The sequence below is a fragment of the Notothenia coriiceps genome, unplaced genomic scaffold (genome assembly GCF_000735185.1).
Source record: "Notothenia coriiceps isolate Sejong01 unplaced genomic scaffold, NC01 NC01_scaffold00023273, whole genome shotgun sequence".
Lineage (NCBI taxonomy): Eukaryota > Metazoa > Chordata > Actinopteri > Perciformes > Nototheniidae > Notothenia > Notothenia coriiceps.
The window spans coordinates 11,273-35,418 of NW_011355974.1; the positions used below are offsets into that span (position 1 = coordinate 11,273).

General features: G+C 39.0%; 2 protein-coding genes across 2 annotated transcripts; one reads left to right on the forward strand and one right to left on the reverse strand.

Moving 5' to 3' along the window:
• The first annotated feature begins 501 nt into the window (after window positions 1–501).
• On the forward strand, window positions 502–6,348 carry tmem254 (transmembrane protein 254). The gene is made up of 4 exons (XM_010781450.1): window positions 502–660; window positions 2,455–2,558; window positions 3,193–3,252; window positions 5,621–6,348. Exons 1-4 carry the CDS (start codon window positions 574–576, stop codon window positions 5,739–5,741), a joined length of 372 nt encoding a protein of 123 aa, XP_010779752.1. The 5' UTR covers window positions 502–573; the 3' UTR covers window positions 5,742–6,348.
• Window positions 6,349–9,823: 3,475 nt separating this feature from the next.
• On the reverse strand, window positions 9,824–17,029 carry LOC104954364 (serine racemase). The gene is made up of 9 exons (XM_010781455.1): window positions 16,780–17,029; window positions 13,778–14,108; window positions 12,997–13,113; window positions 11,851–12,092; window positions 10,911–11,076; window positions 10,501–10,600; window positions 10,297–10,372; window positions 9,912–10,011; window positions 9,824–9,829 (listed from the first exon to the last, which is right to left on the reverse strand). The coding sequence occupies exons 1-9, from the start codon at window positions 16,893–16,895 to the stop codon at window positions 9,824–9,826; spliced, it is 1,254 nt and encodes a 417-aa protein (XP_010779757.1). The 5' UTR covers window positions 16,896–17,029.
• Between the last annotated feature and the right edge of the window lie 7,117 nt (window positions 17,030–24,146).

Sequence of the window (24,146 nt, forward strand, 5' to 3'; positions counted from 1 at the left end):
TATTGATTTTTAACATGTTATTCTTCTATTACTTCTTCAAAATTATCTATATATTTTGAATGGAAGATACTCTGGCTACATGTATGTATTAAAGGTGATAGAAAAAAGCGAAGTTGATTTGGAATGAGTCCACATAGGAAGGTCTCAGGTAGCAGTAAAATATATGCACATTATTATAAAATGTCTCTCCATATATTCTAAACATTTATTTGTTGTTTATTCCCATCTCGTCTCACCAGGACCCATGTATAAATATAGATACATGATAAATAAAATGTATCCATTAGGTGGCAACAATGCAGTAAAACGTTGTTATTAATCTGTATTTTGTTACAGGTTATTATAATAAGTATAAATGGCAAAAAGACAAATATATAGTGAGAACACTTGACATATAAAACAATTATGTTTTTTGTTTTTTTCAATAGCTTTGTCCACTTATGTAATAGTCCTTCCATTATGCATGAATATGAAAACGGTATCACCCTCCCTTCCTCGAGTCACTTCTCATCTCAGCTGTTACTACACGGTCGTATTTGACAGCGGGACCAGCGAACACCAGCAGCAGCAGCTATGGCGAAAAGTGATGGATGCGATTACTTTAAAAGAACCAGCCTGTTCTGGCTCGTCGCCGTGACACTCGGCATGGGATATTTTACTGTAAGTTCGTTGTGCTTTTATCCATAATAGAAGTAAGATATAATAGAGAACAGTGTTACACATAACTTCTCCTTGCTTGCGATGCCACCCTGCTGTGTTGCATTAAATGTCCTCCGGGTTTTATTTTCTCTCAAAATATAAAACGCTATTTTTATGTTGCTGTTTCTTCATTATCCTTAATTCTGTATCGATGTTTTGCTTGAGTTTGTATGGAAATGTTTTTAGTTGGTAAAGTAGCCTTCGAGGTCATTGCCAAGTCAGTGTTTAAATGATATCTAATCTTATCGGGATCATTAATTCCTAAGTAAGAGTAGGCTATAAGTTAAACTAACTTCTGTCCAAAGTCCACTGGACATGTTAGTAAGTAGTCCAGTGTTAACCCTTACCTTTGCTAATGCTTGTCCTGGTACCGCCCATTGCATTTGAAAAGCAAACAATAACGTGCCAACTCCATTCAAAATGTGTTAGTTTAATTTAACTTGGCATTCTGCCAAATGCTTACATGGATGCTAAACTCGCAGTAAAGCTAACTAGTCGACAGATATTGAGGATTTCGTTGTAATGTAGTAGTGCTTGGTCACTCAAATATATGCCGAATTGATCAATGGACTGTCTTTTCGTAAAATTTAAATTGTTTTAAAAAGTTGCTATCCAGTGTACTGGACAAACAAGTAAAATGCACCAACATGTAACCTTTTACAAGGGATTTGGAGCATGTCGCATGGTCTCAAACAGGTTTATTTATACTACCACTTGCCACGTAGGCTACACAGTAAGGTTAAGAGAGACCTTAATGTAGTAAGAAAATGACAACTGTTCATGTTAGGTAAATTAAGAAAAGTTAAGTTATTTCGTATGAAAAATGGTGGTTCTGCCTTTAGATGTGTATGACATCCAAACCATAAATGACCTGCATTCTCTGGGTTGAGGGGCCCTTTGAACAATATACTATTGTCTTTTCCATAGAGCAGTCATGGTCCATATTGACACATACCTGACATGTCACAGGTGCACTGAGGAGGACAATAGCACAATGGCACAACACTATATTACATCATGTCGATTTCACTGGGATTTGTAGTGTGTATAAAGTGTACAATCTTTGTTCTATTTTTCTATTTTTTTATTTTATGCTTAGTCATTTCTACTTACGAAACAAATATCTGATCAAAAATGTTGGAAAAAAATGGGATGCAGTGTCAGAAAGCAATTGATTAGAATGTAACTTCTATCTGTTATCAGGTGAACTGGTTGTAAGCAGAATGTGTGTAAAGGCGGGGAAAAAACACTGATTCTGAAAGTAACATAGATCACATTTAGTCTGACCTACAGTAGAGCCTAGAAAATATCCTGTACCGTTTCACATGAAAAAAAATGAAATACCAACCCATCATCGTGCAGAACTGTCACATTGAATTTTAGTGGCATATCTCTTAACAAGGCTCCCCCTTGTGATACAGTCATGACCCTCACTGCAGCAAAAAGAGCCAATAGTGCTGTCTGGGAAACCCTAATATCATACAGTTCATAAATGCCACTGTGTAATTGAAACACTGTAAGAACAGACAGATGATAGTTAGTTTTAACCAAGCGGCAAAGTCTGGGGCAGAGCCGGGAGGCCAATAAGGAAGTGCCACAAACTGCAGTTCATCTAAAAGAAACTGCACCGTTTCTTTTTTTATTGGAATGTTCCTCTTTTATAGAAAACCATTTGTAGCAGTATCTCTTAAGATACACAGCATATGAGTATTTTTTTATTGTTTAATGTCAAATGACTCTTTCTTTGTTTTGCAGTGCATTGTGTTTGCACCTGAAAAAATCCCATTCGAGCACCTTGGTCCATTTGGCAGCTTCTGCACTCATCTCGTGGATAACTATGCTAGCATTATGTACAAAGGGTAAGTGATAAGAAGAAAACACTGCTATCATGAGAGTTATTATTTTTAAAATCTGCCTTAGAATACAAATGTTTTGACAGTTCTCACTTGCTCAAAAAACGCGATTTTGCCTTATTAGAATAAAGACAATCAGATAATGTGCAAAGTATCCTCACAAGACTTGAATACAGTTTTTAATCACCTACAGCCTTAATGGTTCTCCAATTCACAGGTCGTTACACACACTTCCACTGCTAAAGCACTCTGCTAATTAGTCGTTTAAGTCACATGACTGCCGAAGCAACAGTAGAGAATTAAGACAGCAATCAACACATAATGTTTTGTTGTCATCTGAGTCATGTGACAGTAAGGACAGACGTTAATGCTGAGTGGACCATCCATTACTTGGTGTTTTGACATTTGTGAAATAAGTAATGTAATCTGTTTTTAGGTAGTCATGTGACCCCAGGACTCATTGCTGGGTGTTACCTAACTTTGCATGAAGACAAACAAAACATTATGTGCAGTTTCACCATGTTCTCAGACTGTATGACTTTAAAAGGGGCGTCTGTAATGCTGTACCAAGAAAAAGCGCAAAAATAGAAAGCGTGTAATATAAAATCTGAGGACTATAACACACATTTGTCTGTTACAGATGGTGGGCTGCCTGGGCTATCCATTTGTTTGAGGCCTATATTGCAATGAGGATGTGCCGGTAAGAATGACAAGAACCTGATCGTCCACTGGATGGTGATGTAGTCACATTTTTGACAATGAAATTAGGCAACAGCCTTTAAAACTCAAACGCATCATACTTGAGTATAAATAGAAGTCCAAAAGCTGCCTTCTCTCACACGCTTTAGTTTGTGCTTCAGGCACTAGCGATATTATTCTTTAGTGACATTTCTGTAAAAAATAAATAAGCACTTCTTTGTGTCCAATTTTGATCCTATATTGTGTTAGAACGTGGAGTTAAAAATGACTGAAGCTTTCCAGAAAAGTATTTGGAAGCCCTCGTTTTTCCTCTTTTTTCTGAGGCCTTTTATTTGACACAAATTAAATTAGGAAAGACTTTCTATTTGTTATAAAACTGTGAAGTATATGGGGATCATAATAATTGTACCAAGCTTCATAAAGGTCTCTCCATTAACTTTATATATCATTCCATGATTTATCCTGATTTTTTCTTTATGGTTAGGGCATGACATTTTTTCTAACTTTTTCTAGTTTATTTTTAGTAAACTGAAATTTTTTTCAGTATAGGTCAAAATAACTATCTGATATGTGTGTTGACTTATTACCATCTGTTTTCGCTTTTTTTTCTACCTGGGTTCTTTTTATAAAACCATACATAGCCAGTACTTCGTCAGATATCGTTGTGTACAGATATTGATCCTTAGAACATTTAAAACAACATTTTTATAACATCTAATTCATGATCTTTTATAATTTCTATACATATATTTTGTATTCTTCTCTTTCTATATAAAACACCATCCAGATAAATAATTTAAGAATATACACTCAATGAATCCACTTGTTAAGGCTGGCGTCACACTGTCCCGAAATTGACACCCGATGGACACACGAATATGGAATTGTGAATTTCACACGGAGATGGCCCCGAACCACACACAAAGGCAACATTTACATTACTTTGTAAAGCGACCTTGAGGTTATGAAAGGCGCTATATAAATTCAAGTTATTATTATTATTATTATTATTAATATTATTACATTTAAGACATACAACTGCAACGAAAGTAACAAAAACAATCATGTTAAAGTACTATGATACTGGACTGATATTTTCAGACTGTTCTTTACTTTATCCTTCTTTATATGTAGAAGATATTAAGTTTTCTCCGTAATGTTGTTTCCATAGCAACAACAACTTCCTGTCAACTCGCCTTCAAAATAATATATTATATCCTTTTCAGTTTCACAGAACACAAATTGGGTTATTTACATAATATGTTTACATTGTTTAGATTTTGTTGTGCAATAAAACAACCCGATGGACACACGATAAAGGAAATGTTCAAATTCAGCTCTGATCGTAACATCGGGACATTCTTGAGGGCATCTTAAGCCTTCGTATGACCGCCGGTGGAGTTTCTCAGGCTCCGGCAGCAACTTCATGAGCGGTGGCAAAATCTTTGGCATGCCAAAAAAATTGCAGAAGGACCTTGCGAAGGTTCATTTTCGTGTTGAATTTGTGTGTCAATTTTGCCCTTCGTAAGGCCATCGTGAGGGCATCTTGTTCTCATCGGTGATATGGCACCGATGATAACAAGATGCCCTCAAGATTTGACAAGATGCCCTCACGAGTGCCTTACGAAGTTGCTGCTCACGAAGTTGCTGCCGGAGCCTGAGAAACTCCACCGGCGGTCATACGATGGCTTAAGATGCCCTCACGAATGGCCCGATGATGTTACAATCAGAGCAGAATTTGAACACTTCCTTTATCGTGTGTCCATCGGGTGTCAATTTCGGGACAGTGTGACAGGGGCTTTAACAAACATCAGATGATGGGACAAGTCCTGACATCTCTGGCTGCCCCAGAAGCTAGTTCATTAATTGTTCTTTTGGGTCCTATCGAATAAGATTTCTTTAGTTGATTAGTGTTTTTTAATGCTTTTATTGGTTATTCCAAAGAAACTGATGAGCACATTTCTGGTAAACATAAGGTTTAAAGTGGTGCTTTTTCCTACTTCTTTGTAGAGAAACAGATGTGTCAATTAAAGTGTACAGTAAGTCAAGCTAAGCATACTTTAGTCTAAAATAGCCCTAGTTAACACCCAGGTTAACACAGTAAGCTCTGTCAGCACTGTTGCTGTTATTAGCATTGCTAGCACTGTTAACCCTGTTAGCTCAGTTACCTCTGTGTTTGCTAGCTGTGGCAGCAGAGGTGGTAACTTTTTGAAGGTAATTCCTACCCTGAATCTAAATGTAGTTTAAAGTATATTTAAAAAAGGACCAGTGTTTACCCCTCCCTTTCAAATTCTATAAGGATTGGGGTTTTATACAGCTGCTTCTAACTTAACTTTGTTGTTCATTCTATATTCTCTTTTCCCCTGCAGTGAGAAAGGCATCACCAACCTAACCTCTCGCTGCCTGTGGTTCATCCAGACCTTCCTGTTTGGCTTCGCCTCCCTCGGCCTGCTGGTCAAATACGACCCAGAGCGCCCCAAACAGCACTGAGTCCTGCAAGATGAAGCCAGAAGAACAACACTACATAAGCTGAAAGAAGAAAATCAATTTGTGCCTCCTGTTCTTCCTCCTCTGTATTTCTCTCTGATATGAAATCCTGCTGAGGGGCAAGTGGAAGACACATCAGCCTTTCCTATCTCTTTTTTCATAAAAGTATTGAAGTCAAAACATAGCTTTATAGAAACACTAGAATGTTCCATCTTAGTTCATATAACTTAATGTGTTCATATGATGGACACAATTTAATTCCATGGATTTTCTATTAATAAACCAGGGAAGTTTTTACTGGATAATAATATTAACATTGTTTTTATATTATATAGCATCAGAGTTCTCTTGATGATCCCGGGCTGAAAATGTTAGTGCAATACAAGGGTTATCTCTAATGATATTATGTTGTGCTCTCACTATTCAATGGTACTTGGGATATGTTCTCAGCTGCTGTAATCTTCCTCTTCTCCGGGATAAAAATAAAGAGAGTTGCTGTTTGAATTTGCCTTTTTAATTTACTGAAGTGCTTTGTGTTCAACTTTTTAAACTGAAGACTGGAATTTCTTAATGTTAACATTGAAAAATAAAGAGTTAATTACAAACTGCAGGAAATGTGTTTCGCTGAATTATTGATTTTTCTTGAAATGCTCTGACTTAATCCTTTAGTTTATTACAGTTTACTTAAGAATTCCCTCTAAACCAGTTAATACAACATTAAGATCTTACAGTGGACCTGTGAAGCCATAGTAAGGCACAGAAGGACCCGAGATTAGGGGGAAATAATGAGTAAGATTTATTGTTTTATCCTACGTGTTGGCATGCTAACATTCGCTAATTTCCAATTCACAAAGAGTATAGCTGAGGCTAATGGGTGGGGTATGTTGTTAAAAAACTAAAACTTTGAACTGATGGTGGCTTTAAGTATAATGTTAAGAGAACATTTTAAAGTATGCATGTAATAATAAGGTTGTGTGCCTACCTTAATAATAATTTGTTGGTTGTTGGACCAGCAGGAACAAGCTAGATGTTAGCGTGTTGCTACATTTCCTATACTGTATGTCCTTATCCCTATTTATCCAGGGTCCTCTATTGCCCAGCTCTTCCTCAGGAAATGTAGAAAGCACATTATGTAGTTCTCTGACACTAGAGGTCTTTAAATCCAAAAACAAAGACAAGACAGTTTGAGTTTTCAGGTAGTTGCTAAGGAGCTATGTTCTTGACCAACATTTCTGTCATTGCAGTCAGCTTCTCCCAGTCAGGATTTCTTCATTGTTCAATGTTCAGGAACTTTTATAGGAATCTGAATCATCCATAGAGGTCAAATCAAAATTAATTAAAATACAAAAAAAAAAAAAAAATGTAGAGAATAAAGCAATGTCAATGTCAAAATATTATTTTTTTCAATGCAGACATAGGTTGGTGAGGCTGCAAGCTAACTGACGCTGCTTGATGTCCAATGTGTTACAGCCACCTGGCATCACATAACCTTTGTGGCTTAGTTTGTGACCGGCAACATATACAGTATTTGAGACGCCAAAGAGACCAGTTTCATGCGATAGTATTTGAGACCAACTAAGCTAAGAAATAAAGCTGCGAAAACTGGGCCTCGAGATCCTCCATCTTCAAAATAAATAAGGGAAAACATTTAGTAAAACCCTAATTTAAGGACGACAGAGCTCTGCAGTGTCTGGCAGGAAAACAATACAGGAGCTACTTCTCCTCCAGCCTTCCTTATATAATATGTGTGAGGGCAGATCTGAAACACCTGAGCAAAAATGGAGCCGAGGGCCAATCAGAACCACGCTAAGGGGGAAAAGAATAGGAGGAGAAAACACCAAAGGATGGAGTGTTTAACAGAAGACTAAATTCCTGAATTTGGCTGAAATATCATTTTAAATCAGCAAGATCTAAAACCAATGGTCATTCGAACAAAGATTACAAACCGATAAAAGTTACACTCATAAAAGCTTCTGGCAGACAACCACTGTGAATGAAACCGACCAATAAACTTCATTGAAATAAAGGATGCTCGTAAGTGTTGGAGACATTTGGGATAATGTAAGTACACAATTCAACAAAAGCATACTTTTAATTTGATATATTGAGATATGAAAAAATTAGGCAACATAAGCTTTCATTTGAAGTTGTGTTTCAAACAACCAACAAACAGATATTCTGCAGGTCTACAAGTGTGACGTTGCACAAAGCAGTTGCACAATGTCCTCTGCTTATGAACATAAGAGCATTAGCCCGTCTTAAATAGCCCGGCCTCCACTGCAGCAATCCTCTGCTATTATCAGGAGTTGGCAGTAAAGAAACATTTCACTTTCCCATCATGCTTCATTTTTTTTCTTGAGAGTTTACACTTGCCATCAAGAAAAGGCTTAATATTTTAAATTATATATTTGTTTCACAACATCAGAAAACCACAAAAACAAGTCATAGACAGTCAATGTTTATTTCCAGAACACTTTTTACAATTTTACTCTACCATCGTAGGCAGAATAAATACAGAAATATATACAAAAATACAATATGGATTGAAAATAAAATACACATTTGATGCAGATGGTTTAGGAAGTTGCATAGTGTTTAGGCCTACTTACTTTACGTAGAGGGCACTAAATGAGTAAATATTCAGTGCTTGAATAATGCTCTGTGAACTATACATTCATCTTCTGAATACAGCCTATGCACTTTACCATAATTACACAGGGGCATAATTAAAGAACGATAGCAGCATAAGTAATAGAAGTTACATGAATAGTATTCTCTACACAATCTCAAGGCTTTTCTTTATACACTTAGGTTTGCTTAACAGCCACTGTCTTAATGGTATTCCTATAACAGAGTTCATATATTGTAGTAGTGTATGTAGCAGGGTGTGTTTGCACGGCAGCTCACATTATATTCATGATTCATGTAATGTTATTTTTCCGTGCTCTAGTCTTCGTGTTCATGTTGTGATCACCGATCCAGCCAGCATATAGAGGGGTAGCGCTCACTCAGGACCTTGCGTAGCTGAATGCTTTGTGTTTTATCCCTGGTTTCCACCACACACTCCACCTGCCAACACACACACATCCACATACAGTTAGCCCTCTAACATCACACACCCTAGAATTAGGTCAGGGAGTGAATTATGCAACACCTTCACCTTTTGACACGGCTGTTTCAAAAGTGTGTTTGTCAGGCTGTGTCATCATTTATTTTCATATTTAAACATAACTTGAAAACCTTTAAAACATACATAATCTTAATGCGAGCAATCAATTTAGGGAAGGTCCATGGTAATGTGTACTGGTTCTATATTTTACCCTATTCACCTGTTGAAAAATGTATTCAAGTAATTTTTTCCTCATACTGAGCCAGAAATCTCCACTTCAGTAGCACTTACATACACCATATTTTGCAGTTTCATCCCTATCTATATTCTGAAGCTTTTTGTGTAGGTGTTAGTTCATAAATCGTTCATAACACAAGTTACAATACACTTTATTCCTGACAAAAAAAGTGAAATTTTGTTTTTTTATTGGCTGTGCCTTGCAGTAAGCATATGTTCTTACGGGATAAACAAACTAGAAAAAAGAGCACTGATACCTCTATATTTATCTTAAATTGTATTTTTAGTTACACTAATCTGTCCCATTAACTCAAAGCCATGAGTTTCATGGCAATGCAAGAAAAGAAAATGTGCAAATTGAAGACGAGGACAACAAATTATGATGTGTAGAGGACAGATATGTCGCATACCTTTGCCTTGAAGAGGTCTGACTTGTCACTTTGTCTCCGTTGGCAGACATCCAACAACCTTAGAGGAAATAGACGAAGATATTAAGGAATAAAAGGTGGCATCAAGAGATATTATACATAAACTAGACCTCAGCGTGAAGAGAGAGATTGATCAACAGATCTTTAAAATGAACAGGGGTTGCCCCTACCTGACTTCCTCTCTGGACAAGACGTCCAGCAGCTTAGCCATGTCTCCTGGATATTCCCCCAGCTGCACGGAGAACTTACTGACCCGATCATCCAGCACCAGGGCCCGGTCCACACACTGCCTCATCAGCTCCAGCTCCATGTTAGCACTGGTCACCACTACAGCAACCCTACAGAGGACACACACACACACACACACACACACACACACACACACACACACACACACACACACAGCCAAGATGGCTGCCAGTCCCATGGCTCCCTCTGTGTCCACAGTGGAGCGTTCAAACTCCTGAAACCGCAGCATCGCCACCAGAGAATCCTCCCACTCATAAGAAATAAGTCCTCAATTGGAAAACACGGTTAGAATTCCCGGTCTATACGTTTTCAAATTAGGGTTTGATATAAAAAGATTATAACGTGAGTATTTTCTAAAATATTCAATATCTACATCAAAATACCTGGAATTCTACATTTCAGAGCAGTAATAATTTCAAATGGGGTTTTACAGTGAACTATATTCAGAATATGAAATGAGTTTTCACACACTGGGCATCCAATATCTCATTGAAAATGTTTTCAGATGAAGCGTGAAAGTGTAAATGTGCAGTACCTGACAGAGACGACTTTATCCACTAGTTTCTTTGCCAGCTGGAAGGTGTTATCACCCAGGGAATGCTCCATTAGATCTGCAATAGAGAAATAAAAAAGCCATAAGCTTCTCTCAGAAAAATGTGAAGATAATTATGAAGTTTGTTGTGCATGACTTTAATAGACTTGAAAAAGACCTGACTATTAAATGTTTAACTGAGTTTACCTCCATAGAGTTTCTTATTGGGGTTGCTGTTCATGTTTTTGATTGGGCCGTTACTTTTCAGAGATTGTTGCAGCAGAGGGAAGCCTTCTGGTTCAATTCCCTGTTGGAGAAAGCCAATGTATTTTCACCATATTACCACATGTATAAACAAGACGTAAACCAAACACATTGGAGTTTGGAAATTGAATACTATAACCAGATACCTTTCAACATCGGCAACACACACTTGGATTAACACCAGGGAGTTGTACTTATTTGTAATCAGAAGAAAGAATTATGGGAAATGTGCTGGTGTTAGATTGGGCTACAGATCAACCCATTATATACTTAATTATATTATATACTTAAACATTACAGTAGGTAGACAATTATGCAGATCATTAAACAACCTAAATTGAGCGTGTACTTACTATGACAAGAATTCTGGAGTTGAGGTGTTTGATGGCTGCAGCTGTAGCAGCCAGTAGCCCGTACTGTCCAGCTGCCGGAATAACCACTGCGTCCAGTTTAGACACTTGCTCGTAGATCTCCATGCCAACAGTGCCCAGTCCTGCCAGGTACGATTCATTTTCCTCTCTGTAAATCAGAAGGCAGAGTCAGAAAAAAAAGTGTAACAGGTGAAGGTGTGTGTCCTGATGATCCGCAGACCTCATATCGTAGATGTCCTTTGTAAAACCACGCCAAACCGACCTCCATAAGCCTACATTACCCATGGGGCAACTAAACCATCAGTTGAAGTTTTTTGCAAGTACTGTCTAATATAGATTACAGAGGTCTGGTAAACTTCTTTCTAACTCCACACCAAAATACTTTTTTTTACTGACTATATTGTATGACGTATAGAATGTTAGTTTACATAACGTTCTTGTGGCATACAAAGCTGTCAGAAATCTGAAGGCAACTTTTGTACAGTCAAAAAACTGTCAAAAAGAGTTTGTCACACGGATATATAAAGAGAACTGGCCCTATTGATTTAAATAAGCGTTCGTCCTGGCAAGCTGATTTACCTTAAAAATATTTATTTTCACAATGAAAGTCAGTAGAGGTCATTATTTGATCACTTCACGGACTGACACGAAAGTGTAGTAGCAGCGTTTGGCGAATAGGAAAAATATTGCAAGTGTTCTTGGAGTTTTTCCCCTTAAAGGTCCCATATTGTAGAAAGTCTTGTTTGACTATAGGGAACGTGTATGAATACTGTGAAAGTATCTAGTGCGTGGAGAATTTGGGAACGGAGTTCCTCCTTAACGTTATTAGTTACATCAGTGCTTTCCCAAAATGTGTTCCTGGTAAATTAAAGACCACAACTACTGGGTATAAAAAGTACTAGTTGAGAATGTTAACACTGACTCTTCCAGGTAGAGGTATCCGTTCTCTGAGGCCAGATGGCGGGCGTGGTTCTGGGAGTCGTGGCCGGTGCTGCCGTAGGAGATGACCATGGCTCCGTAGTCTCTGTAGATCCGGAGGCGAGGCGAGGAGCAGCATGACGGCATGATGACAAACACCGGGATGTTCAGCTCTACTGCATGGTGGGCCACGGCCATGGAGAAGTTACAGTCAGTGGCAACTATCACGCCCTTCCTCTGCTGAGCCTGGGGGGACAACAACACGTTGATATTAATTAATATGTCATATATATACTGTATGTACACACAGCGTCAGCCAACGTCAACCAATTTAGTGGAAGTCAATGAAGAATCCTCCACAGTGTGAACTACTATTTGCACTTCCAGCATAAGAATGGTCTGCTGTCTTGCAAGTGGTTCTGTGCGGGACTACTTCTTAGCAAATTGGTTTATTTTACACTCAAGGATGGATTAAAAAAACAAGATACAATGTTAATAAGTGAGCTTAAAACCTACTGGTGGATATTGTTACATTTGTACAGAACAAGGCTAGCTGTTTCCCTTTGTTATCTTTATGCTAAGCTAATGGTGATGTTCTCATTAACCCTCCACTAGAAAGCAAATTGGCATATATCTCAAAATAGCAAACTAGTCCTTTAAAAGGTTTAACATTGCACCAAGTTACATCACCACAAAAGATATTCCAGGTTAATTTCTGGCCTCAACCGAATGAGGCCTTCTTTGTAAAGCCAGTGTTTCTCGAAATGTAAACCACAGTTCCCATAATCCCTGATGCTTCCTGACACAAAGCAGATCTTTGCATGGCTTTACTGGCGAGGATAAAGGCGTCTGAAGTCATTTATTCCATCAGTGTGCTCAACAGTTGGCTTAAACCTAAGAATATATAAGAAACGTATTAACACAACTCTGCTGATAGGCCATTTGTTAGGTTGGTTGAACATGTTTTAAGTTCTCTCAAAGATAAGCTAAGAGAAACATTTCCAGGCCACTGTCAATTAAAGCTGCACTCAGACTATTTTTGTAACTGCAAGTCAGTATTGGTCATTGTCTGACTGCAGGAGCACACAAAATGTAGATCACTAGCTGTGACCTGACGGACAGGAAGGGATCATCTATCTCTGTCTCTGACCTGTGTGAGGGAGCTGAGCATGTACCGGACTCCTCTCTCCTTCACAGAGCCTGTATAGTGCAGGTGCTCCTTCTTCAGGTAGATCTCCATCCCGTACTGCTTGGAGAGTCTGGAGTACTGCACAAACACACAAAGAATAGCATTCTAAGAGAAGCTCTATGTTTAATTAACTGAACTGAGTTAACTGAACTGTACTGTATTAGGTCAAAAGCTATAACTTTAGCTCATCTTTTGGAACAACATTTCTTTAGTCTATGACAATGTATTCAAATATTATTATCTACTTATTCATTATTTAATCCCTGTTGGTGCAACTATCATTCCAGTAATGTCTGTTTGTTCATCAAATGTTGTCTATATTTATTCAGAAGATGGTGTATTGCCAATTGTAGGTGTTCACGTACAGGGAATCTGCTTTGGTGTATTGGTCAGTTAGGGTTAGGCTTAGCAATTTGAAATAACATAAAAAATAGAATTACAAAAATCCTAAAACATACAAAAGAATAGAGGAAAAATGCTATAAAGTTATGAAAAGTTCTAAAAATATATAAAATACTTTTTAATTAACATTCTGTAGTTTTTACAATGGTAATTTGGAGTATAAATGTGCACAATTGTAAAAGATTTTACAGTATTAAGTATAATAAATGCAATGTAAAAATATATAGTTCCAAAGATGTGTGTTTATATTTTTTAGTGAGGGTTCTGAAGCATTCTGAAGCATCATTTTTGTTAACCTTTTCTTTCCCCACCACATCACTATAGTCCTTCTATAGCTTACCGTGCAGGGGGTCTTCTGGATCCCAGCCTGGATCCTGAAGGCTGCGGCGCTGATGTCCTCAAAGCGGAGAAACGGGACAAGAGGTCTGGGGTTGTTCCTGAACTCGCTCATACGTCTGGTTTTAGGGGGTTCCTTGAGCACGATCTCAGCAGGACCCCCCACCACCTTGGTGCTATAGACCTTCACATCCCCATTGACCAGCTCCTCCTCACCGAAGTCCTTCAGACGCTCCGGTTCAATGAGGGTGGATCCACGGACTGCATTACCGTTAGTGACATGGCCACATTTGTCAGAGCCTCCAGGCTGACTGGGGCCCAGACACAACTCATCTCTGGGAAGGAAACACCAGGTAGACATATTGTAATTCATTTTAGATTGGGATATCATGCGTTTGAGAAAACTGACATGTACTTCAACAAAATGATGATACACAGATTAGACGAGGTAGGAAGTACCTTAATTCCTTGTCCTAATTATATCCTCAAAACCTTGAAACTTGCCTGAACTTCATTACGATGAACATACAGATTAGTTTCATCAGACAGAGACCAGTGAACAACTCTGGTTAATTTGTGGACCAAAAGCTGAGAATCCAGATGCATCTGTCACTGAACTAGTTGTCAGGACTCCAACCCAGAGGAAAACCAATTCCCAAACAAAATAATAATTTGCTTTTCATAGCTCCTTGAATTAAAAGGGTTGGTGTTCAGCATCCAGACCTCAGATCATAAAGTTTGAACTTCCCCAAAACACACAAATGCACCGCCCTGGAAGACTTTTTCTACATTTATAACAGCTCAGTACATGGCCATTGAATATAACCAAACAGTATAACTCACTTAAATAGTTCATTCTTTCTCAGAAATGTACTTAAAATGTTGAGGTGTTTGTACACTACTTGAGTATTTACAACTTACTGTCTATTACTTTATACTTCTACTTTACTACATTTCCAAGTTTCATTCAATTTAAAGCTTTAGTTACTAGTTAGTACATTCATTTGGATTTAAGTTTTAAAGATCTAGATTTGCAAATAAGTTATAATAGGTTACCAATCAATATAGTAGGTGGTTAAAATGAGCCCTACCTCTTCAATTTGAATGCAATACTTTTAATTGTAACTTTATTTATAGCATATTTTATTCAAGTTAAATATCTGAGTTCTTGTTTACTGTTAATTTCTCACAATCAATTGTTGACACTTCTCTAACCATCTAGTTACGGAGGCACTGTACACAATATAAACATAATAATAGGATTAGACCCTTTGGAGATTAACCTTGTCACCTAGCCACATAAGCAGATCACAAATAGTTAATAGCTAAGCTTGAATAAGCTTAGTCCATGGATCCAAGTCGTCTTCAGATCTACGGTATGAACATATGTGTTTATGTCTTCAGATGGGCAGGGTTTGCTGTATCTGTCCAGATAGAGCTGAGTAACTCAAAATAACTAAAAAAGATCCAGTCATGAAAGTGCTTTAGCGTTAGGTATTAGTGTGTTTGAATACCAATCTCCCACCAGATAGAGCAGTTCTCCCTAACAAACTAAATCTGCACTCCTCAGAGAACACACCAGTCTATTTATGTCACAATGGTCGGCATAAACAAGAGTGTGACCTTTCACCGCGTCCACAGGGTCCATTGCTGCCCTCTGCTCTACTTGTCAGTTAATTCCAGTTCCTTATTAAGACACTCAGTGTGCACTTATGACTTGAACAGTCAGAGGCTGCACCTCTGAGGAGGGTGCTTCTGATCAAAGGCAGAGTTCAAAAACAACATCAAAAGGGGGAAAAGAGCAAAATGGCCACCAGGATGAAGCCTCAAAAAGCATCCCTCAAATGGTAAAGAAGGTCATTTTAATTCAAATTGGCAACACAAATTATTACAAGGCCAAAGATATTTCAGCCCACCAGACTTTGGTCATTGGTTATCTTAGCTTCTAATGTCCATTTAAAAACGAAAAGCCCAAAATGGCTGCTGTTTTGCTTCCTTTTTCCTATAATGGAACAATGATCCCTTGAGAGGAGAAAAGTCCTCCAAGCGCTATATTACCCCAATTGTTGATGATGCAGTGTTGTAAGTGCCATTTTTCCTCTTTCCTTCATTCAGGCATGGGTATGACATCCAAATTGCATGCTTTGTACAGTTTGTTTCAGTCAAAGTACCACAAGTAGTATCAGATGGTTTAGATACTCATACCAAGGTTCTTGAAAGTTGTTTTTCTTAGTTTGTCTGGACATGTCCATTTAAAATCGACCTAATGTTTACCTGACAATCATGGTTGTTCCGTTTTTGCAAAGAACCACTGGAACCCTTCATGTGACCCTAGATGTGATGTCATTGACAGAATGTATTGCCCAAAGCAGTGGCAGAGTACTGCACTCTAATGATTCTTGAGCAGCCCACCTCTTTGATTTTTTGCTTTTCATTTCTCTCTGTCTTTCTCTTATCGAGAGTAACCTGGGGACGCAGATGAAAGCAAGGTAGAGGACCAAGCGAAGGAGCAAGTCTACCAGGGCTTGGAAGGTTGGGAGGAGCTCTCCTCTCGAAGGGGTAGGAACTGAGGAAGAGGAGGAAGAAGGGGACACACCGATAGAAGCCATTTCTGCTGGGGACCTGGATGGAGCTGGAGAAGGTTTTGGGAGAGTCATCTGAGGAGAAAGAATGTTGGAAGGGATTTCATAAAGCTTCGATTGGGGGATCTCAACAGCCGAACGTTGATTTGGAAGACAAATGGGTGGTGTTGTTGATTTCCTTTTGTGATTGAGTTGAGGAGGAGGTGGCAGAGGAATAGATTGGAGATTTGAGGGTCTGTTTGTCAGGGAATGCTTCAAAAAAAGTGGATAAGGAGGAGGGAAGGAAGTAACTAAAGGAGCTGAACCGATGAAGGTAGAAGCTTTTTCCAAACTAAGCACAAAGGGTAAATATTTTCCTACTGGACTAAGCTTGTTAGGGGAGGGGTCTTGAGGATCCAAAGGACTACATGTTGTAATATCCCACCTCTGCCAGAAGGGGTCCTTCTCATCTCCGTCTTTAAGTGCAGGCCTGGGTGAGTACAAACGCTCAAGTCGTTCACTCAAGTAGCTCGAATAGAAAAACTGGGCAGCAAAGTTCATCCTGATCGAAGCACTGTCTTCCTACAGTCCAACAAGTCTTTGAATCCCTCTCCTCCTTCGGCTGCTGTGCTGTGTCCCAGGGATAGGAGGACACTGACTGGAGCTGCTCCCATGGTGTCACGTCCCCTGCCCTCAGCTCCCTCCCTCTTTTTCCTGCCCAAGGGGGGGTTATTTAACTAGGGATTACCAGGGGACACATGCACGTTGGCTCTACCGTCTCTCCAGTGGCCTGGCCCCTCCCAGCGCTCTATTCCTGGGCCCAGACTGGGATTACTACCCCATGCTATGACGTTGTGCTAATCAGACAGTCTAAGAAGATAGATGCAGACTTAGGGTTTATCTAGGGAGCAGTGATCTGGAGGCTCAACGATACATATGTGACCACTCGAGGATTAGAAATGACAGAAGTGGGGCGGTTTGTGCTTGAAAGGGTACAAATGCTTGTTTGTGTCCAAAAAACAGCAGAATCCAATCATTGTTCCTGCAAAATAGCTAATAAGGGGCCATAGGTGATTCCCAAATGTCCATTCCCATATCTAGAATCCTTCAAAGTGCTCTCTATTAAATAGTAGACTATTTTACTAATGCAGCATCGGGTCTAAAACCAATAGACTAAGGGACAGTTTCATCCCACAGGCCGTAAGACTGTTAAACACCTGAACTTTTGAAAGAACATCCATAACATTAATCTGTTTGCAATTTATATCAATATTCCAACCTAAGATGTGTGTGTGACCTAAGATTTCCATTGTCATAAATACACTGCAGCTATCCACAAATGACAATAAAGGCCTTGAATTTTCTGCTCACTGTCAGGACTCGCATCTGAAAGAAACTGAAGCAGGATGTTGCTGCAGAAGAGCAAGGCTTTCCTGGACTGTATAAACAAGGGCATGTAGTTCAACTGTAAAGAAAAATAAACAGCCTGTAAATAACGGGGGAAAGTGGAGAAAAGGTAAATTGGCTGATGCCAGCTCTCAGCAGGCGATCCAGACCCTATTCGCCACTGATCGGATGTCCATCGTGCCCCTAGAATCTGGAGCAACAGGGTGCCAGCATTCAACTGGTTCCTTGCGGATAACGAATGTACCTCAAATCAGCACAGGAATGCATATAATCAGAGATAATCCTTTTAGCAGACATGGCTCAAACTCTATTTGCAGGTACATCTAAGGGTATAGTGACTGGAGAGTAGGGTGGGTGGAGCTAAAAGCCTTTGCATAGTGCAGATAATGTCAAGTACAGTGTCAGTCACAGCAAAGGAAACTAAGAATGTTTCACTCTAAATATCATGCCTGTTATATCCTAAACTTATGCTTCACTTTCATAGATTGAAAGATGGTTATTGCTTTATTATAAACCCATTGTGTAAAAGCCTAGATAAGAAACACAGAAGAGCTGAAAATGTACTAAAAGTGCCTTACTCCTGAATTTACCATGTAGGCGACCTATTGACCACAATTCTGAAAGTTTCAATACCAACATTTTTGTATATATTGGTTTTATTATAAAATGTTGACAAGCCCAAAATATTTGTTATTAAACAAACATTTCCCTTCTATTTGGTACAAAAAAAAAAACATTGCCCCAACCTAAACATAGGGTAGACTCGCCTAGAAAATGAGAAAGAAAAAGTATGAATAACGGGACATTTAGACATACCAAATGTAAACATTTATAAGATAACTTCTATGCAAATGAACCAAAATAATATTGACTATTAAAGACATAATAGCAAGAACGAATGGGACAACCCACCCAGTTTTCCCCCAAGCTGACCACATGACAAACCTCCAAAAACTTGGAGGAATCCTATCAGTCAAGCTGTTGTTTCTGTAAGTACAACACATCTTACAATAGGATTAGGACACAGTCAGAGGAAACCAAAGGTCAACTAATGACTTGTTTTAAAAGCAAAGGGTTGAGCTTTGATTCTTTTGATAGAGTCAGAGCGTACACACACTAACAACCACACACCTCATCCAAATTAGATTTAAAAAGTGTCAGGAACACTGTGTTTGCCAGGGGCCAGACAGGTTGAGGGAGCTGAGCTCTCTTCTTGGCAACAACAAGGTTAATGAGCTCTTTGTTCAAAAGAAGATAATGGTTTGACAGGATAAAACGATGAAGGGGAAGATGAGTGTCTCAATTTCACCCTGCTTGTGAGGACATCATCATACTGGTAGGCGTTTTGAACTAAAGCAGCAGACAAACAGACAGCTCACAGAGGTGAACTGGACAGGAATAGCCGGAAGGAAGGTGACCCCGCCTCCAGCAGTCTGTCACACCACGGATCAGCATGACACCCAAACTCTGATGCCAGGATCATCTGGCTCTGTGTGCAGGCAGACACTCTGTTCTTCACCATGTACGACCTGATCGGAGATGAACCTTGACACACATTCACATTTAATATCATACTGGTTTAAAATACTCTTTCATTTCTGCTACACATTCATGTGATAATGAAAAACGAAAACATTTGAAATATCTATAATAATTTCATGATCCATTTTCAATGATGCATTCCATTTTGAGAATTGTGGGTCCTAGAAAATGTAGTCTAAAAGTACCTATCACCAGTGGCGGCTGGTGAAATATTATTGGTGGGGCTGTGGAAATGGTGACAAAACCATACTAGGGCGGTCCGGGGGATCGTCCCCCGGAATGATTTTTTGAGAAATGACCCCTTCAATTATGACTTCTGGTGATGTCAGAGGGGGGGGGAACTGCAGAACACTGGTGTTTTGGGAAGACTCAAATGATTTAATTCCCATTTAAAATCATTAGACTACACACATAAACATATACATACACACACACACACACAAGTCTTGTTTTAACAGTCTTGCCTCTCTTTAGCCTCAGGGGCGCTTTTAGCCTCCCAACGTTCCATACTGTGTGTGTGTGTGTGTGTGTGTGTGTGTATGTGTGTGTGTGTGTGTGTGTTGTGTNTTTCCGTTTCCAGATGTCAGAGCGAGAGATAGCTTCACTCTCATGCAAAACTACATGCGCAAGCCCCCACCTTTTTGTGTTAACGTTGGTGTCTATGTGAAAACTGCCCTTCGATTCTATTGGCTCTAACGGTCAGAAAGAGATGTCAATCACCAAAATCGACCTATGGGTTCCAGAGAAACGGTAAAAACGGCCATTTCCACCCAAATCACCCGATTTGCTAAACTTCTCTAAAAAGGTCAAATGTCACGTGTTTTGCATCAATCTTGATACAGGGTACTTATTATATGTTATACTTTGGATTCCTAAAGCTTTTAGTCTACCTTACCATCATCCAAGGGTAGTTTTCACTATAAGTAAAAAAGAATTTTTGGACGGACACTATAATTTACTATGTTCAATCTGAATTTTCTTTAAAATAAAAAACATCTACCGTAATTTTCGGACTATAAGCCGCGCCTTTTTCCCTATTTTTCGAAGCTGCGGTTTATATAACGGTGCGGCTAATCTATGGATTTTTACAGCTAACGGCCAACACCTTTAACTCTATGGGCTCTATGGCCGGTCCGCGGACCCCCACCTTTAAGCGGCGGGTTCCAGCAGGAAAAGCTGGAGGCCGGAAAAGAGTGAGACAGGTAGCGCGCAAAAGTAAAAGTGGAACCGAGAGTGGTATGCCACTGCTGCGGCTTATATTCAGGTGCGGCTTATAGTCCGAAAATTACGGTATATGAATTAAACACACACTGGAACAATACTGGGATTGTTAAACCAAAGAAAATCTCAAATGTTAGACTTCTAATCATGTTAGCAGCTTGCCTAGCAAAAACACATTTATACATAACATTTTGTACCAAGACCAAAGAGAAGTGGCTCCTCATCTCAAGTGATGGTCAAAGGGTGTTGTACAGTGATTTTTGACAATATAAAAAAACCATCTTGACTTAACTCAGCCCTTAGTAAGAAGCTGATGAAGAAAATGCATGTTCAGTGCCTTTAAATTAAGACATTAGATAGAAGCCTTTTGAATGAAGTGCCTTTCCAGTAAGTAACTAAGCCACAAACAAGTGTGGAGGCAGGGTGATGGGCTCTTAATCCTGATCGATGCGTCACAATTAATGCGCCGTTATGAATCATTTATGGGAAAAACAGCTCGGCTGAAATGGGTTTCAATCAGTCAGCGAGAGAGCCCATAAAAAAGCAGCAATTTATAGAAAATGCGGAGGTTAAAACATTAAAAAAGTCAAAAAGGTACACTAACGCTTGGCAGCCAAAACATCCATCACAATAGATGAGTGCGTGTTTAGCATCAACCCTCTCAGCGGTGCTCACAGACGAATCTGATCGAGAGGAAAGAAATGCTTCTATCCTCAGCCAAAAAACTCTCTTTTTCACTCTTGTCAGTTTCGCACATCGTCGATTCTTCACTCGTAGCCTTCGGGTGTACAGTACGCTTTGAAATCATCCACCTGTGGTGCATCTGACTCCCTGGCACCGAAACACAGAGAAGTGGCATCGGAGGAAGAGGAGGACGGCTTGAGTCCTTTAGTCTTCGTCACGTTGCTGTGCCAGCCGGCTGTCGGGGTGTCCCTGGAGGCCGCAGTGTCAGGAACACACTCACGTATACAGCAGCTCCAGTCCTCTGTCCTCAGGATCAAACGGCTGTTGTCAGCAGAAGCAGGGCCAAAACGCTGGAGCCACGCCAGGTCATCTCACTTCAGAATATTTCATTTCAGCGAGGTCGATCTGCCTCATGCGTCATCACAAAGTCGCCATTGTGGTTTTGAGAGCTGATCTGAAGCTGGGTTTGAAGATGATTGTGGATAGATTTGAGTGTTGCTGACATCTGGGCTACTTCAATTTCTAAACCAATATTGTAGTTGTATATATTTTTGTAATTTTGTTTGTCGTTTGCTTTGTATAATTTTATTTTGTTGTGTATTATTAGAATGTGTATACTTATCTAATTTACTCTAATTTCTTCTTTTTTTTTATTTATTTCTTTTATGCTGGGGTGGGGGTGGGGGCTATATCTGATTTGATATGTATTTGACAATGACATGACAATGGAACCATATCGAGTTGTGCACATGCATTACAATTTGATTTTATCATCATTCCAATATGCTTCTGTTTTACAAGCTTTCAGAAAATGTCATCTCTGCCGTCCTGGACCTTATATCAGGATACCTTGCCTTGTGTTATTGCTCACATTAAAAAGCTATTAAGAACGAGTCAGACCTAAATGTTATACTTAATGAGTCCCTTGTGTTTTTTGGGGTTTCCCTTTCCTGTAGTGTGTTTTATAGGTTTTGCCTCTCTGAAACGCCTCCATTGGACTCCATTGTTTACTTCTTGAACATAGTGACATCACTTTATAACGCTCGCACTTCTTTTGGCTTTAACACATTGTACGTGATAGGCTAAGGGGCGGGACATCTCTAAACGGTTGACCTATCACAACAGAGCCGGCCAGCTAACCAATCAGAGCAGACTTGGCTCTGGTTTCAGACAGAGGGTGAAAAAGAGCTTTTTGAACATTAAAGCATGAAGACATGACACAGTAGAGACACTACATACTGATATACACCTGAACATCAGCAGGAGAGGACTCTTTAAAGTAGAGACACTACATACTGATATACACCTGAACATCAGCAGGAGAGGACTCTTTAAAGTAGAGACACTACATACTGATATACACCTGAACATCAGCAGGAGAGGACTCTTTAAAGTAGAGTTACTACATACTGATATACACCTGAACATCAGCAGGAGAGGACTCTTTAAAGTAGAGACACTACACACTGATATACACCTGAACATCAGCAGGAGAGGACTCTTTAAAGTAGAGACACTACATACTGATATACACCTGAACATCAGCAGGAGAGGACTCTTTAAAGTAGAGACACTACATACTGATATACACCTGAACATCAGCAGGAGAGGACTCTTTAAAGTAGAGACACTACATACTGATATACACCTGAACATCAGCAGGAGAGGACTCTTTAAAGTAGAGACACTACATACTGATATACACCTGAACATCAGCNCATGTTCCTGTATCTAATTCAAAATATGTAATTTCGTAATGCAGCACTAGTGCTTATGTTTATTTAGTTTTTTAGTTTTTCGGCATAGGGTAAATAGCTTCATTGTCAGTTCGCTGGAGTGGGATTTACCTTTCCTGTCACGATTTGTATGTAATGTCATGGTTTTAGTTTTGTATGTCTAGGTTTGGGTTTATTTTACTGTAATGTCCTCCCTGTCGTTAGTTTCCATGGTTTGTCTGATTGTGTTCACCTGTTGCCCTTGTGTTTCTACCTCCTTTGCACAGCTGTTTCTTCTTCCTTGATTACCCCTCCCTGTATTTAGTCTTGTCTCTTCCTGTGTTCCCCTGTCGGTTCATTGTTTTTCTTTACCTTTCCTGTCACCCTCCATGTTTGACTGTCGGTTTTGTTTGGATGCTCAGGCTACGGATTTATGGATGTTACAATAGGTTCTTTCATGCTACGGATTTCTCGATGTTAAGTTATTTCTTGTTTGCTATCGTCTACAGCTTTTTTGGTAAATAACGCTCGTCTTTTGTTATTTTACCTTTTTTGTCTTTTTTTAAAACTGCATTTGAGTCCTAATATTCCCGGATCCTGACAGACACACCAGGGCAAACATCTGTGAGAAAATGTACTTACTGTACCCTCCATCCATCTTGTTTCCCTGCCTGTGATGAAATTGGCTCAGCTTCCATCAGTGTAGTGGAGCTTTTAAAATGTTTCCATGTTTGAGTATGTGTGAAATCTATGCAGTTTGATGCTAAGGAATGGCTTTGTGGGAGACAATGTGCAGAATAAGCTGAGAGGGCCACAATTAGTTCTGGCCGACAGAGCTTCACATGTGCACACTTGGAAATAAACATCAAAGAACAAAAACACAAAGTCTGCAGTCAAATAAACTCAGACTGTGAATTCACCAGATTTACATCTAGATTTAACTATTCATCTATTTTTTTTAATTATTCATTTGAATTTGAATACCCATTTTTTCTAATAAAATCTATTAGTAATATAATAATAAATCTACATTAAAATGTTAATACCATGTTTGAAAAAGCATTCTTCATTGCGTGATGTTTACAATATAAATTCATTAAAGCATACAGATTTATTATTATATTACTAATAGATTTTATTAGAAAAAATGGGTATTCAAATTAATAATAAAAATAAATAAATAAATAATTCCCTGCCCAGGAATATTTGACTTCACCTTTGTTTATATTCAAACCAAATTAAA

Bases quoted from the DNA above. Each gene is read 5' to 3' on its own strand.
- LOC104954364 (XM_010781455.1), bottom strand. From the start codon at position 16,895: ATGAACTTTGCTGCCCAGTTTTTCTATTCGAGCTACTTGAGTGAACGA. The intron at 12,093-12,996 runs GTCAGAGACAGA...TTGTCCCCCCAG, and splicing joins TGCTCAGCTCCCTCACACAG to GCTCAGCAGAGGAAGGGCGT. The intron at 10,012-10,296 runs GTACTGCACATT...ATTTCTTATGAG, and splicing joins GATAAAGTCGTCTCTGTCAG to TGGGAGGATTCTCTGGTGGC.
- tmem254 (XM_010781450.1), top strand. From the start codon at position 574: ATGGCGAAAAGTGATGGATGCGATTACTTTAAAAGAACCAGCCTGTTC. The intron at 661-2,454 runs GTAAGTTCGTTG...TTTGTTTTGCAG, and splicing joins TCGGCATGGGATATTTTACT to TGCATTGTGTTTGCACCTGA. The intron at 3,253-5,620 runs GTAAGAATGACA...TTTCCCCTGCAG, and splicing joins ATTGCAATGAGGATGTGCCG to TGAGAAAGGCATCACCAACC.